Below are 13,384 nucleotides of genomic sequence, written 5' to 3'. Positions count from 1 at the left end.
GATGGCGCAGCGGGTGCGTATCCATGAGATAAATTTTTTCTTATTTTTAGCCACAAAGATACAAAGTGCGTGTGTGTTCTGACGAGTTCACTTCGCTAGAAAAACAATGAAAATTTTCAGACGGACAAAGTTCTGGTTTCAAAGGCGAGTGTTAAAATTTTTAAACTACCTACAACAAAAAAAAACATAATAATTTCTCTATTTTAAAAATGAGTCTGCAAGTTTTTTTTTTATTATTTTTGGGTGTATGTATGTGTGTGTGTGTTTTTTTTTTGGTGTACATACACAGAAAATTATTTCGAAGTTCAAGGTCAGTAAACTTGCTACGCACACGCACAATGGGGGGAAACGACGATTCGAAAGCCGAAATGGTGGGGAAGGGGGAGAGCCGACGTCGAACCCGAAGTGATCATGCGCTCTCTTTCTAATGAAACTAGAACAAAGTGAGGAAGCGAGAGGGAAGAAGAAGACATGGTTCTGGAGGTCTGAGGTATCTGAGATCCAGGCCCAGGCAGGGGATCAAATGGAAGGGAAGGTACCAAACCAGAACAAACACAAACAACAATAAACAAATATTTAAAATTGGATTCCCAAAAAAACACAGCCAGTCTCTGTCTCAAAAATATACAAAAATAGTAATGCCACCATAAATGCCTAGAAAAGATGATTTGAAACATGTGCGGGTGTAAAAAAAAAACATAACGATATCAGTTTGATTTGTTTGGAGCTGATGATGGTGATGATCTTATGCTGGTAGAACCAGTTTTCGTCTCTTGTTAATTAACAAAATAATAATAATGGGACGAAAAACTTGTTCAAACAAAACTACTGACGATTCTGTCGATGATCGTGGCCAGAAACAGAGACAAAGGCCAAATCATAATTTGCCAACAAGCCACAAGGGTCAAGACACGCTGGGAAGGTCAAAGCCAAAAATGCTTGATGGTAGGCTTATTCTCAACTGATTTCCATTTAAATTCAAACGTTATTCGAAACAAAAAAAAAACGGAAAGTTGTATAACAACTTTTTCTTTTATTTTTTTTCTGGAAGTTACTATTCACACCTTGAAGAATTCTACAAAAAAAAAAAACACGAAATAGATTCTTCAATGCGTTCTTCTTAGCTGATGCTGAAATCAAAAGTAGAGATCACTGTAAGTGCTCTCTCTTGGGCTCAGTATGCTCACTGCTTTCTTTCTGCTTTCTCTCTTCGTTCTACTCTCGCGGTCTTTCTCTTTGCTACTTTCTTCCTCTCTTCGGTAATGTTATGTAATGTGGCCATGGCCATGGCCTGCTTTCTTTATTTGGTCAAGTGAAATGGGTTAATAGCCATTGGAATTTTTACAGAAAAGGTGGATGGGGTTTGTTTATAAAATTTTTTGGAAGGTTTAGGATAAGTTATAGTTCTGGTTATAGTTCTTAAATATTTTTAATGATCTAACCTTTCTAAAGTCGAGCCTCAAAACTTTTCCATAAATACTGGTCGATTCCTACTTCTAATGATAGTTGTTACCTGTATATTTTTATTGCAAATTATGCGTTTGCGCGTGTTCTGACATTCTGCCATGATTAATATGATTAAGAGAGTCTAAACTGATGACGGGGTGATGTCATTTTTGGCCAAAAAGCCTATTAAAAATTATGAGAACTTTTCGCAGAGTCATACCAAAGCCAAAGCCCAGCCAAAGCCGGGCAATCATAATTCGCGTAATTAGGCGAGGAGTTCAAGTAACTTTTGGTTTAGTGTCTAGTTTTTTGGCCGTGTCACGGCTCAGTTGCCAAGGGGCCAGAAGCCCCCGCCTGTGCGTACCGCCTGGGCATATTCAAGTGTCAATTACAATTGCCTCAGGGGCGCAAGCACCACCAAAAAAAAAACAATATAATATAAGAATTTAAATGATTGTACACGGCGCGAACGTTGAGAGCATTTAAAATGCGTAAAACGAACTTGAGCTTCAGCACAAAAGAAAGAGGAAGTCGAGCCGACAAAAATGTATCCACAAGATAGGTATAGCTAGGTAGCTATACGCACCCGGACCATACCAAACCCAAAAACCAAAACCCCTCCGATCCAAAACTCAATTTCAAAGTCAAGGGCTAAGGGGCGGAAACGTGTTTGAAATACAGAATTACCCTAAATAGATAAACTAACAAAAAAAAAAAAAAGAATTAGTGCCCTAGAAAATATACACTTGGGGGTTTATTTTTTTTGGGGGAGTTACGTGGCTCGTGGCACGTCGGACGCCATTTTGAGGAAGCTGACCAAAGAAAGAGAAATGAAAGAGCCATCCATATAAAGCCGGGGCTTGGATACCACTTTGGATCGACTCAAATTTTATGCGGGCAACATTAAAAAAAAATACAAATAAAAAATATAAAGAACACGTTGAAAAAAGAGGGAGAAGAACACGCACCGAAAAGCATACAAGAGGAAGATACGGCGAAACCGAAAAACCAAAACTTTTTTTTGGCAAAAACCAAAACCAGCAAAAAAAAGAAAAAAAAAATTAAATAACGAACCCACCAAATAATGAAAATGTCAATGTCCGAACAACCTTGAAAGAAGCCAAAGGAGAAAAGCTGCCACACGAAAGGGGGTGACGTGGGCCGGAAGGGAGGCAACGCGAGGGGTGGAAGGAGAGCCCAAGGTAGAGCGTATCAAATTGAGAATCACTTAAGTGTAAGGGCCCAAGGAGAATTTGCAATGCGCATAAAGTTCTCACCCCAGCCCTCAAAAATGAAAAAAAATCAAAAAAAAAAATTTAACAAAAATCCAAAGGGTTCTTCCTTCGATCAAAACGATTTGAATTTAAGATCATGTTTTTTTTTGCGCAGTTGAATAGGAAAGTTGAGGAATTTTAAATAGAGTTACTTTGAGTCTAGAAGAGATATGAATAGATATTCTAAAAAGATACATTTTGGAAAGAACAAAGCTTTTATTGCTTTAAATAGTTTGCTGTTTAAAATCTTACTACCTATTCGTAATTTTAAAAATTTCTCACAAAATTAATATTTTATTTAGCTTTACTCTATAAAAACTATACCAAGTTTTAAAGCAGAGGTCGGCACCCCAATACATTGATATGATTTTACCGCATTAGTGTTAGTAACGTATAGCAGAAAGTAGGCTTTGAGCATGACGTTTCACACATTTATACTGTGTGTGTGTGGCAGAGCTCGGGCAGAGAAATTTCCTATGCCCCCGAGATAGGGCCGTGCCGACCTCTGTTTTAAAGAAACGTTTACAAATCTTCTGTTTGCAGCGCTACCTAGCGGTCGGCAACAGCAACTGCTAACTGAGCTTTCAGAACCAGAGTACAGATGCCACTACCCACCGCCAGAGAGCGCCAACACACCAACCATAACGTTAATTTTTCAAACAAATAAAATGTTTGTTTCTATTTCAACCATTCTCAACTAATATAAAAATACCCGTTTATATTAGTTAGCAATTAGTTAGTATAGCTGCTGGCTAACCAGAATGGTAGTCACTGCAAAAGCTTGCACACGAATTTACAGTTGCTCTTTTACGTCATTGCCGATTTTGAAGGAAAAACCGAAATTGAGTTCATGAACGTTTGTCGACTTCAATTTGTGTGCTAGGCTAGGCACCAAAAAAAAATAATAATAAAAAAAAAACAACAACAAAATGTGTGCATAAAGTGCCAGCTAATGCACAGCAGAGCAAGTGGGAGCATTAAGATGTGGGGGAGTGAGCGAGTCAGATGCAGCAAACAGTCGCCACATGCAACGAGGTCACGTGCAGTTGACGCTCTACACTCTACTACAAACACAGAGATAGCACTCAGCTAGAGCGAGTGGCTGGCTCTATGAAAATGCACTGCAAGGTTGCCCGTGTTCTGCCCTGCACCGCCCCCAGCCCCCAACGCACCCCCTTGCCTGACAGTCGTTGTGAGACATTGTCGCTGGCAGGCAGGGCGAATGAACTGAACTGACCCGCTTCGGTGTAACCTCTAAAAACTGCACTACAGTGTGCATGCATGTGTGTGTGGCTTGGTGATTTTTTCTATTTTTTTGTCGACTATTTATGAGATTTTATTGCGAGAGGTAGTCAGTGCGAGGCCTGGCCTGTGGGTGGGTAATAGAAATGTTTGGGTTTTTGTACTATTTTAAGATCTTTATATTTTAAGTCACTTTAAAGTGACTTTTATGTGATATTTTCTCTTAAGCTCTTAAACTATTATTTTAATAAATAAAATATTTAATAAATCTTTAAAATCTCTAAGATTTATTTTTTTTATTAAAAAGATCCTTCACTGCTAATGAGAGCGAGTGGCACAGCAAGCAGCGTCGCTCTATCCCACTCTCACATGGCTGTCATTTCCGTTCGCCATTGTCGAGCGAAAAAAGCTTTCCGCTCAAAGCTTTGCCCTCCTCGAATTGAGAGCAAGTTCAGAGCACAACTATGACAAAATTGCATCTCTGAGTGAGCCTAGTGACTATGTAGTTGTATTAGTTTGTATCTGTGTGTAAATTTAGATCGAGGTTATTGCTTTACAATGCTGCCCGTGCATTCAACTCGGAGTTCAGTTTAGACAAAGCGCAACAAAAAAATGACATTAAGAAAAATTATGTTGAATTTATTTATTGCATAGAACGAAGCGTTAGCCACTCTATCTCGTATCTCTCGTTCCTTTTGATTCAATTGCAAAAATGCAAATCGTGTGGGTCTTAGAACGGCCGCGCACATTTATTTTTATGAGTTATTTGACTCAGTTTTCAGCTGTGGCAAGGTTGTGGCCCACTAGAAACCCCCCCTCCCTAGCCAGGGGCCAGGTGAAAAACCTTTAATGACATTCGAGACCCGACCGATCGAGCCGAGCCGTGCTTGATATTCGTTTGGGATTAGTTAATTCGCAATGACTTACATGACGGGAATCGGGGGACTAGACTAGTGATTGATCGATTGCATTTGACTTACCTAGAAAGAGAATAAATATTTGATAATTAGACGTGGTTTTAGGATGTTTGAACAATGAAATATTTAAAGAACTATAAGTTATTTAAGAACAACCTTGTAACCTTGTGTAAAACCCAGCAGCCCACATTCATTAACTTCTGCCACAACTTTTCCAATCCAATTAATCTTTGATCTTCCATACAACCACAGCATGAATTAAGCAATTTTCCAACGCTTTTCAGCCTTCGCTTCGGCAAGTTGCAAAACTATAGGCACAAAACAGTTAAGCAAATTTTCCGTCAGGGGCATACATATATGCGAACAACAGGAGCGCATCGGGGTGAAGTGGCCCCAGTATAGATGCTGCAATGGAGCCTCCAATTGGGCGCCAGAACCGGGCCAAATTGAAGGTCGGACATTGGCCCAAAGCGACTGATGCATTTACCCCAGAAAACTGCAGTCGGAGAGCGTCAGAGACTCGCTGCATTATTCTCTTTGCGGTGGCAACGCTGCGTATGAGTAATATTTCTACGTATGGCTGGCACAGAATTCGGAATTGTCTGGTGCAGGCTGACAGGCAAATGTGATTTCTCATTGTCAGAGAAGAATAAATGTAGTTTTAATAAATCACAAAAATAAAAATATATATCAGATTTAGGTTTATCAAAGATGTTACTGAGCAAAAAATATCAAGTATACGCACTGTTGAAGCCTAAATAATTTATATGGTTATCACCGAAAAACCTTAGATATACCCCCTGTTGTCCCACCCCGCCTTTCTAATCCCCCCCAGCAAATGCAAACGTTAGTAAAGCAAAACAAAAAATTTTATTAGGTCATATGGCTGGCATCGTATCGCCGCGTACATCGACTATGGCGATAATAGAAACAAACACACAGAGGCACACTCAAATCACACACACTGCCATACACACACACTGTTACAGATAGGGGCGCAGGCAGCAATGAAAAAACAAACCCGAGTTTCAGGTCAATGAACGCCACGGCGATTCCAAGGCCAAAGCCACAATGCCTAGAACCCCAGAGAGCGAAATATAGTGAGTATATACCGAGATAAGCGACAAATCAGAGAGAGAGTGGAGGTTGGGAGAGAAAAAGGGGGAAGTTTTATTAGAGAGAAATAGGGGACAAGGCAGGGAATCCTACTAAGGCTTAGGAAAACAAACCCCAAGACAGTTCAAGGGTTAAAAGTTGGAAAAAAGCAAACTTTTCGACACTTTCAAGTAGTTTGGAGAAAAAAAAAGAGGGCGAATAAACTATGTACGTTGCTATCGGAGACTGACGGTTCTTTTATCTAATCGCCCAGCAAAATGGCTAAAAAAAAGAATAAAAAATTTGCAAACATATCAAAATGATAGAGAAACTAATTCCAATTCAAAGGAAAAGCTAGAAATGGTATAAACCAACAGCCATTGTAAGATATGGGTAATACTTGGTCAATATTTGCAATAATTTGAAGGCCTATTAAAAAAACTATCAATGTTCAAAAGGTTTATAAATAATCATATAATTTCTCATTCATTTTCAATCTATAAATGTCAAAATATTTAACATATGTATTTATTCCCCGAAACACCCCGAAAAGAATTTTGTTCCAAAGCGAAAAACCTAATAGTGTCTGCCATAAATCTCAGAAAATAAATTGGGAAAAAAAATAAGTGCCACAAAATGTCAACAAATGCCCTAAATACTTTTGGAACACGTGCATTTATTGTCTGAGTGTCTCAGTTTGTAGAAACCAGTCACTTGCAACAATCGGTGGTAGGAAAATAAAACTCTACCTACAATGGTTATAAAAAAATACACTTATGGTGGCAATCTTTAGTGGCATTTGCCGAATGTTATCAATTGAAAGCCAAATTAGCTTTCTCCCCGCTCCGACCCCCCTTTCTCCGCCCATCATCGAGCGGCATCGCGTCCCGTACACTCGCCAAGTTCAACGACCGGACGAGTCCCTGGCCTAGATTTTACAGCCACACCAAAGCCAAACCAGCAACAAAAACGACAATGGCAACACTAACAACAGACAGTGCCTGATATCGCTATTCGTGCTTTTACTTTCGTTCAGCTTCGGGCATCGGTCGGGTTTTCGGCTGGGGTTTGATTGGTGCTTAGAATCGGACTCCCTCTCATTTAGATACGATGTTTATGCTTCCAAATTCAAGACTATATGGAAGTCTAAATAAACCAAAAACATTAAATAAATATTTAAGAAAATAAGTAAACATCTAAGAGGAAACTAAGCCACAGAAATTATAATTTATTTATTAATTTAATTTCTTCTCATCAAACATTCCTCTTTCTTTAGGAACTTGGTCTCCGCATAAACGTAGAATACATAATACCATTTATTACGTACATAAATTTTTGATTACCAAGCACAAGTATGTAATTCAATTATGCGCCAAATATTAATCATAATTTCCACATCAATAAATTATTCAGAGAAGGATATGGTTAGTGAGTTTCCTCCTCAAAGATATCGAAAACCCAATTTGCTATCGTCATGACCCTCCCATTGGCTTTTTTGGTACTCTCCCAGCCTAAAGCTTGTTGCGTTTGCTTTTGTTTTTGCAAAAAAAAAAGGAAAAATTTAGGTTAATGAGTTCAACGACCGCTGAGGAAGCGCCAAAAATACACGCCAGTACATGGAGCCAATAGAAAAGATAGAAAGTGAAATCATTTTTTTTTTGGCGAGTTTTTGGGGAAAATTATTGAGGATGAGAGAACCATGGCGTGGGATGAGCAAGCTAAGGATGGAGCAGAGTGCTACATATTTTCTTTATTAAAAAAGGGAAAATAATAAACTTTAAACATTGAGGGAAAATAAATAGTTTAACATAATAAGACTAGATAGATAGATATTAGTTCTATAGAGAAAAATGAGTACTCTATATAGATGTATTGTTATATCTATGTATGTATATTCTGAGGGCAAATGTATTACGTCTTTATATTTATTATATTCCAGTGATTCACTTATCCACTCACCAGCTAAAACACGTCCAATCAGACGCTCCGTATCATCAATATGCTTCGCCTGGGCAAACAGATCCTCCCGACTACCCACAGTCATCTTGCTTGATTTTCCTTCACAAAAAAGGAGGCCTGATCCTTGAGGTATTTTACTTTTATAGGATAATTGAATTGAAGTAGCGCTTTTTACTAAGATTGACTAACGCAACTATAAATTGGCTATGATTGGTATCAGTTCTTGTAGTATCCTATTTTTGAATTATTTTCTTAATAAGGCTTTTTGTATGGCACCTTTGTGAGTTTGTAATTTGTTTAGCTAACTAGTCTAGTAACCCGTTTGATTTGGCTGATGATAGTAGTGTTTATATTTTGTATTTTAATATTTTCTTAATTAATATTTGTGTGCACGGAAATATCACAAGATAGCAACAATGGGGAATTTTTTACGTGTTTTATTTTTGGACAAGTCTTTATGCATTTTCATCTAATAAATGCCACAATTTGTTTCAACATTGCTCTAAAATAGCTATTTATTTAACATTTAGAAAGACTTTTTATCTCTTTTATTTTATGACACTTGAATTGAGGAACTACCCAAAAAATATAGTTCTTATTTTGTTTGATTTTTTATTTTTTTAAAATTTTTTTTTTGGAAATGCCGAAGAATTGGGAAATATTTTTTTGAGCGCCGGTCACAGTCTCACAGTCAGTGTTCAGTTTCTGGCACGAACACGCGCAGCGAGCGAAGAACGCAGAATAATAAGCAAAACAACAAACGCTCGGCGCCAAAGCCGAAATGCAGAAGCAGAAAAATCGCAAGTTTCTATCAGCTGGCACCCCATTTTGTTTTTCATTTTTGTTTTTGGGGCGGCCGACCCGGCCATGCGGCCGCAGAAACAGCTTGCCGTAAGCTTTCCACTGCTTGCAAGCAGTTCTAGAAATAAGCTCAAAGCCGGCATTTTGTTGGGGGAGTGAAAGAGATAGAGTAAATTGGCGCCATGATTTGAAAAATATGTTATTATTTATTTAATAGTTTTTTTAAGTTTTTTATAACTAAATATTTTAATTGTTTTGATAAGTTTTAGGTTTTGTCTCTCTTTTAAAAAATAAAATATATTAAAACCTAATATCTCAAGCCTATATTTATATAAATACAGTTTCCCTTTATTAAACCTGTTTATATTCCTTCATTATCTTCAGATCGTGGCCAATTTGTGAGGTCTTGGCTCAGACTGATTCGCATTAATTTGATGGTCGATGTTTAGCCAGATTTTGACCGACAAAAAAAATAATAAGGAGGAATGAGGCTCAATCTGATCCCGGTTGGCAACAGAAGCTTCAAAAGTCTTGTCCTGCGAGTTGAGGGAAAAAACAAAAAAAACCAATGCAAAGACAGAAAAGGCAGAACGGGCCAAAGTTAAATGAACTGTGAAAATGCCAATGACAGAAGAATTATTCAAGGCCGGACTGACGAACGAGAACACGAGGCGCGAACAAGGCTTCGGCAGCATCGGCAACTAAAACCAACTATATGGGAAGCCCCCCACAAAAAGTTTCCAAAGGAAAGAAATAAAAGGAACAAATCCTCTCAAAAGGAACTAAATATAGAAAAGGTATAATGGGTTAAAAAAAGATAAATTAATTGGGAGATGGAATATATTTAGAATAAAGTAATAATAAGAAAGGCAACTACATATTCTTTAGTAGTTTTGGTAATAAAAGCCTAGCTTAGAATTCAACAAAAATACATTTATCTAAGCCATAATTTAAGCTATTAAAATTTCTTAGTTTTATACGAGTTTCTACATATCTCTGATTTATTCAGCAATAAAATCTTTATGGCAACAACAGAACCATTAACTGCATTTGTGATCCAAACAAGAGGATTCGCCAGCTAGCAAATGTTTGGGTTAGGTAAGTCTATGTCTGTGGCTTTTGCATGGCGAATGCGACAGGATCCTTGAGCTACATAGGGATTATTTCCACCATCCACCGTCATCCGCTGGCGCTGGCGCTGGATTCTCCATCCAAGTACGAGTGACATTGAGAGCTGGGGGAAAAATGTCAGCGAACGCATTTGAACTTTTGCTGCTGCGACTGCTGCCACGTCAAATGGAGGGGGCGACTATATCTCCGCCCACTGAGGCCGTGCCTCTGGGTCTGCCCTCAATTCGACTGCCATGTTGCACAATCCCGGCCAGCAGTCTCAGTCGCAGCCGCAGTTGCAGTGGCAGTCAGCGATTCTGTGTCGTTGGCCGGGTTCAGGGTCAGTTTGCAGTTCGCAACAGCATCTGGGGTACTGGGTGTGGGTTGGACCACTCTGGGCCGGCCCGACCATTGGGTGCCCGAGTAGTGCTCCATTAAACGAGTTAGGCGCCAAACGGTGTGAAAATAAAAAGCACTTAGCCCACCAGCAATATGCCGCTGATTCGATTAGGCAAACACCGTCGAGAGCAAATTGAAAGGGGGGTTGTCTTAATGGACGAATACAGTTTCGTTTGGAGAGAATACAAGGTTGCCACTGATGCCAGATGACAACGGATTATAGTCAAGTAAAAGGTAAGACAGCCTTGGTAAGAAAAAGTTATTTAAAGATTACGGATCGATTTCCTCGAACCAGATCGATTCCCCACAAGACACACTATTTTTTAGATTTTTTGTCAATTTTTCGGATGGGATCCTTTGAAAATGGTGTTTTCCCCTCTATGGCCTACGGTGATGGCTGTATCTTCGCCAATTCTCATCCGATTCTCAAGCGGAACACCTTAAACGATTTCTGTATCGATTCTCCACCATTCTGCATCAAAATCCTGAGACAAAATATTTTTTAGATTTTTTGTCCATTTTTCGGATGGGATCCCTTGAAAATGGGGTTTTCCCCTATAGGGCCCACTGTGATGTCGATATCTTCGCCAATTCTCATCCGATTCGCAAGCGGAGTACCTTTAACGAATTCTGAATCGATTCTCCACCATTCTGCATCAAAATCCTGAGACAAAATATTTTTTAGAATTTTTGTCCATTTTTCGGATGGGATCCCTTGAAAATGGGGTTTTCCCCTATAGGGCCCACTGTGATGTTTATATCTTCGCCAAATCTTGGCCGATTCTCAAGCGGAACACCTTAAACGATTTCTAGATCGATTCTCCATCATTCTGCGTCAAAATCCTGAGACAAAATATTTTTTAGATTTTTTGTCCATTTTTCGGATGGGATCCCTTGAAAATGGGGTTTTCCCCTTTATGGCCTACGGTGATGGCTGTATCTTCGCCAATTCTCATCCGATTCTCAAGCGGAGTATCTTAAACGATTTCTGGATCGATTCTCCATCATTTTGCATCAAAATCCTGAGACAAAATATTTTTTAGAATTTTTGTCCATTTTTCGGATGGGATCCCTTGAAAATGGGGTTTTCCCCTATAGGGCCCACTGTGATGTTTATATCTTCGCCAATTCTTGGCCGATTCTCAAGCGGAACACCTTAAACGATTTCTAGATCGCTTCTCCATCATTCTGCATGGGGGTTTCCCCTCTATTATCTACAGTAATGGCTATGTCAGGCTATGTCACTAATTAATACAAATTATAAATGCTAAACTTGTTTTGTTATATTTTTCTTCGCAAAATAGTTAACCTCCATGTAATTGCTTCTCCTGCTGACGTTATTTCTGCATCTAACCCAAACACACAAAAGTTCCATAAACGTTTATGGTGTGGATAACCTTCGATGTCTATTCAACTCTGGGAGAAATTCGTCCAAGGACATGAACTCGGCTCACCTCACAGCACGATTCCATTCCATGCAAATAGAACAGAAGGCGCCGATAAATGCTATCCAACCACAACCTTCTGACCCCTTCTGAGCCACCCCGTCTGAAATTGAAAGAGAGACAAAAAGCCATTTTGAAATTTTAATTAAAACCAAAAAATAACGGCAATGCAATTCAAATGCCTTGGCAAATGGCCACCTAACGGTATTTGCTGTGCATGAGAGTGTGTGTGTGTTTGTATCTGTGTCATGTCATTGTCCTGGATAAGGTGCAACGACTTTGGCCCTTCAAAACGTCACGAAAAGTGCGTGGAAAGTTTTGGGAAAGCTTTGAGCTGGACTTTTGACAATAAAAGCTTTAGGCAGCTGTTCAAAAGCATCATGTACTTAGGGATTAATTAAGGATTGGAAATAAATATAAATACTCTTCAAAATAATTGCGATTCTTTCTTCAATCCCCTGAAATTCCTTCACTTTATTCATATTTGTTTTGCCTTCCATTATTGTGGAATTTTTTTTAAATAAGTTGTTTGCAAAAAAATGTGATAGGAAGCCCATAAATAAAATATAATTTAATATAATTTGTATTCTCCAAAATCAGCAGACAACCATAAAAGAAGAAGCTGAACGCGAGCGAATAAAAGTAATTCACAGAAAAGAAAGAAGAGAGTAAGAGTGGAGAAGGTATGAGGGGGCCAAATAGGGGGCGTTAGGTTATGGCGGCCGAAGGGAGAGACCGAGTGAAAGAGAGTGAGTGAGAGTGCGTGAATGCTCAGCACACACACAGATACACAGAGATACCCACGCACACCGATACACACTGGGACAGCACTTGGCCCAGATTATTTTGAAGGTCGCGCATTATCGACGGTCGTTCACCTATTTACTCAGTACGCAAACAACAACAAATACAATAGAAGCAGCGACGCTGGCTCCGGCATCGACGTCGACAGCGGGTGGGCTTTCTTTCTTTATTTCTTTTTTTTTGCGAATAAATATGTACTGTAGATACCAATGTATGTTTGTGAGTAAATTCATAAATAAATATTATTGTACATACAGTGATGTTTTGCAGAGTAGACTCGATATATTATTATTATAATATTTAAAGAGTTTTAAGAATATTATGAGAGTTTTATAAGAATAGCCTCAATCTTCAAACTAACTAGTTAAGATACCCTTTATTTCCGAGTCACTACTGTAGTTATTTCTTGTCAACCCATGTACAACCTGCCTTATATGTTCACAACTTCGTAGGCATTGGTTTGGTATTAGGTGTATATTTAATCAGCAGTTTCCACTGCTTTTGTTGCCTTTATTGTGGCAGCGCGTGCGACATTTGTTGCTGTGTTCATTTGGGGAAAGCTCCACGAGAAGGAAGCAAGAAATTTATGCGGAAAAGCTTTCGAGGAAGTATTGAGGCAGTCCGCAAACATACCCGAATTTTTCTTCCAAAGGTGCTGGTGTGTGTTCTACTTGTTAATGCGCATTATGTGAGCCAGCCATGAAATAAAGGCGCAAAAAGGAGCACCGCTTTCAAATACTAATACACCTAAGAGTCTAATAAACCCATGGGTGTTAACCAAAAATATAAAGGAGTAGGAAGCATGTGGCCCGTTTTCAATAAGCTAAAACATATGTAGGAGGTAAAATTTTAAGGATAACGACAGAGACGGAGAGATGGCCTGGATGGGGAG

The 13,384-nt window shown here is 38.9% G+C and overlaps 1 protein-coding gene across 2 annotated transcripts in view; it reads right to left on the bottom strand.

The window, feature by feature from the left end:
* Nucleotides 1–13,384, bottom strand: part of Eip75B (Ecdysone-induced protein 75B) — an 81,463-nt gene that overhangs the window by 54,193 nt on the left and 13,886 nt on the right. The window contains exon 1 of one of the 2 annotated variants that reach the window (XM_070280354.1): nt 7,934–8,033. The exons of the other annotated variant lie outside the window; for it this stretch is intronic. Coding sequence (XP_070136455.1) covers nt 7,934–8,018 — 85 coding nt within the window. The 5' untranslated portion in view covers nt 8,019–8,033. Of the gene's footprint in view, nt 1–7,933; nt 8,034–13,384 lie in introns of those variants that run through there. 2 annotated transcript variants of the gene reach the window in all.

This window comes from Drosophila bipectinata, chromosome 3L (assembly GCF_030179905.1).
Source record: "Drosophila bipectinata strain 14024-0381.07 chromosome 3L, DbipHiC1v2, whole genome shotgun sequence".
NCBI classification, from domain to species: domain Eukaryota; kingdom Metazoa; phylum Arthropoda; class Insecta; order Diptera; family Drosophilidae; genus Drosophila; species Drosophila bipectinata.
This window is presented reverse-complemented; position numbering and strand designations above follow the sequence as displayed.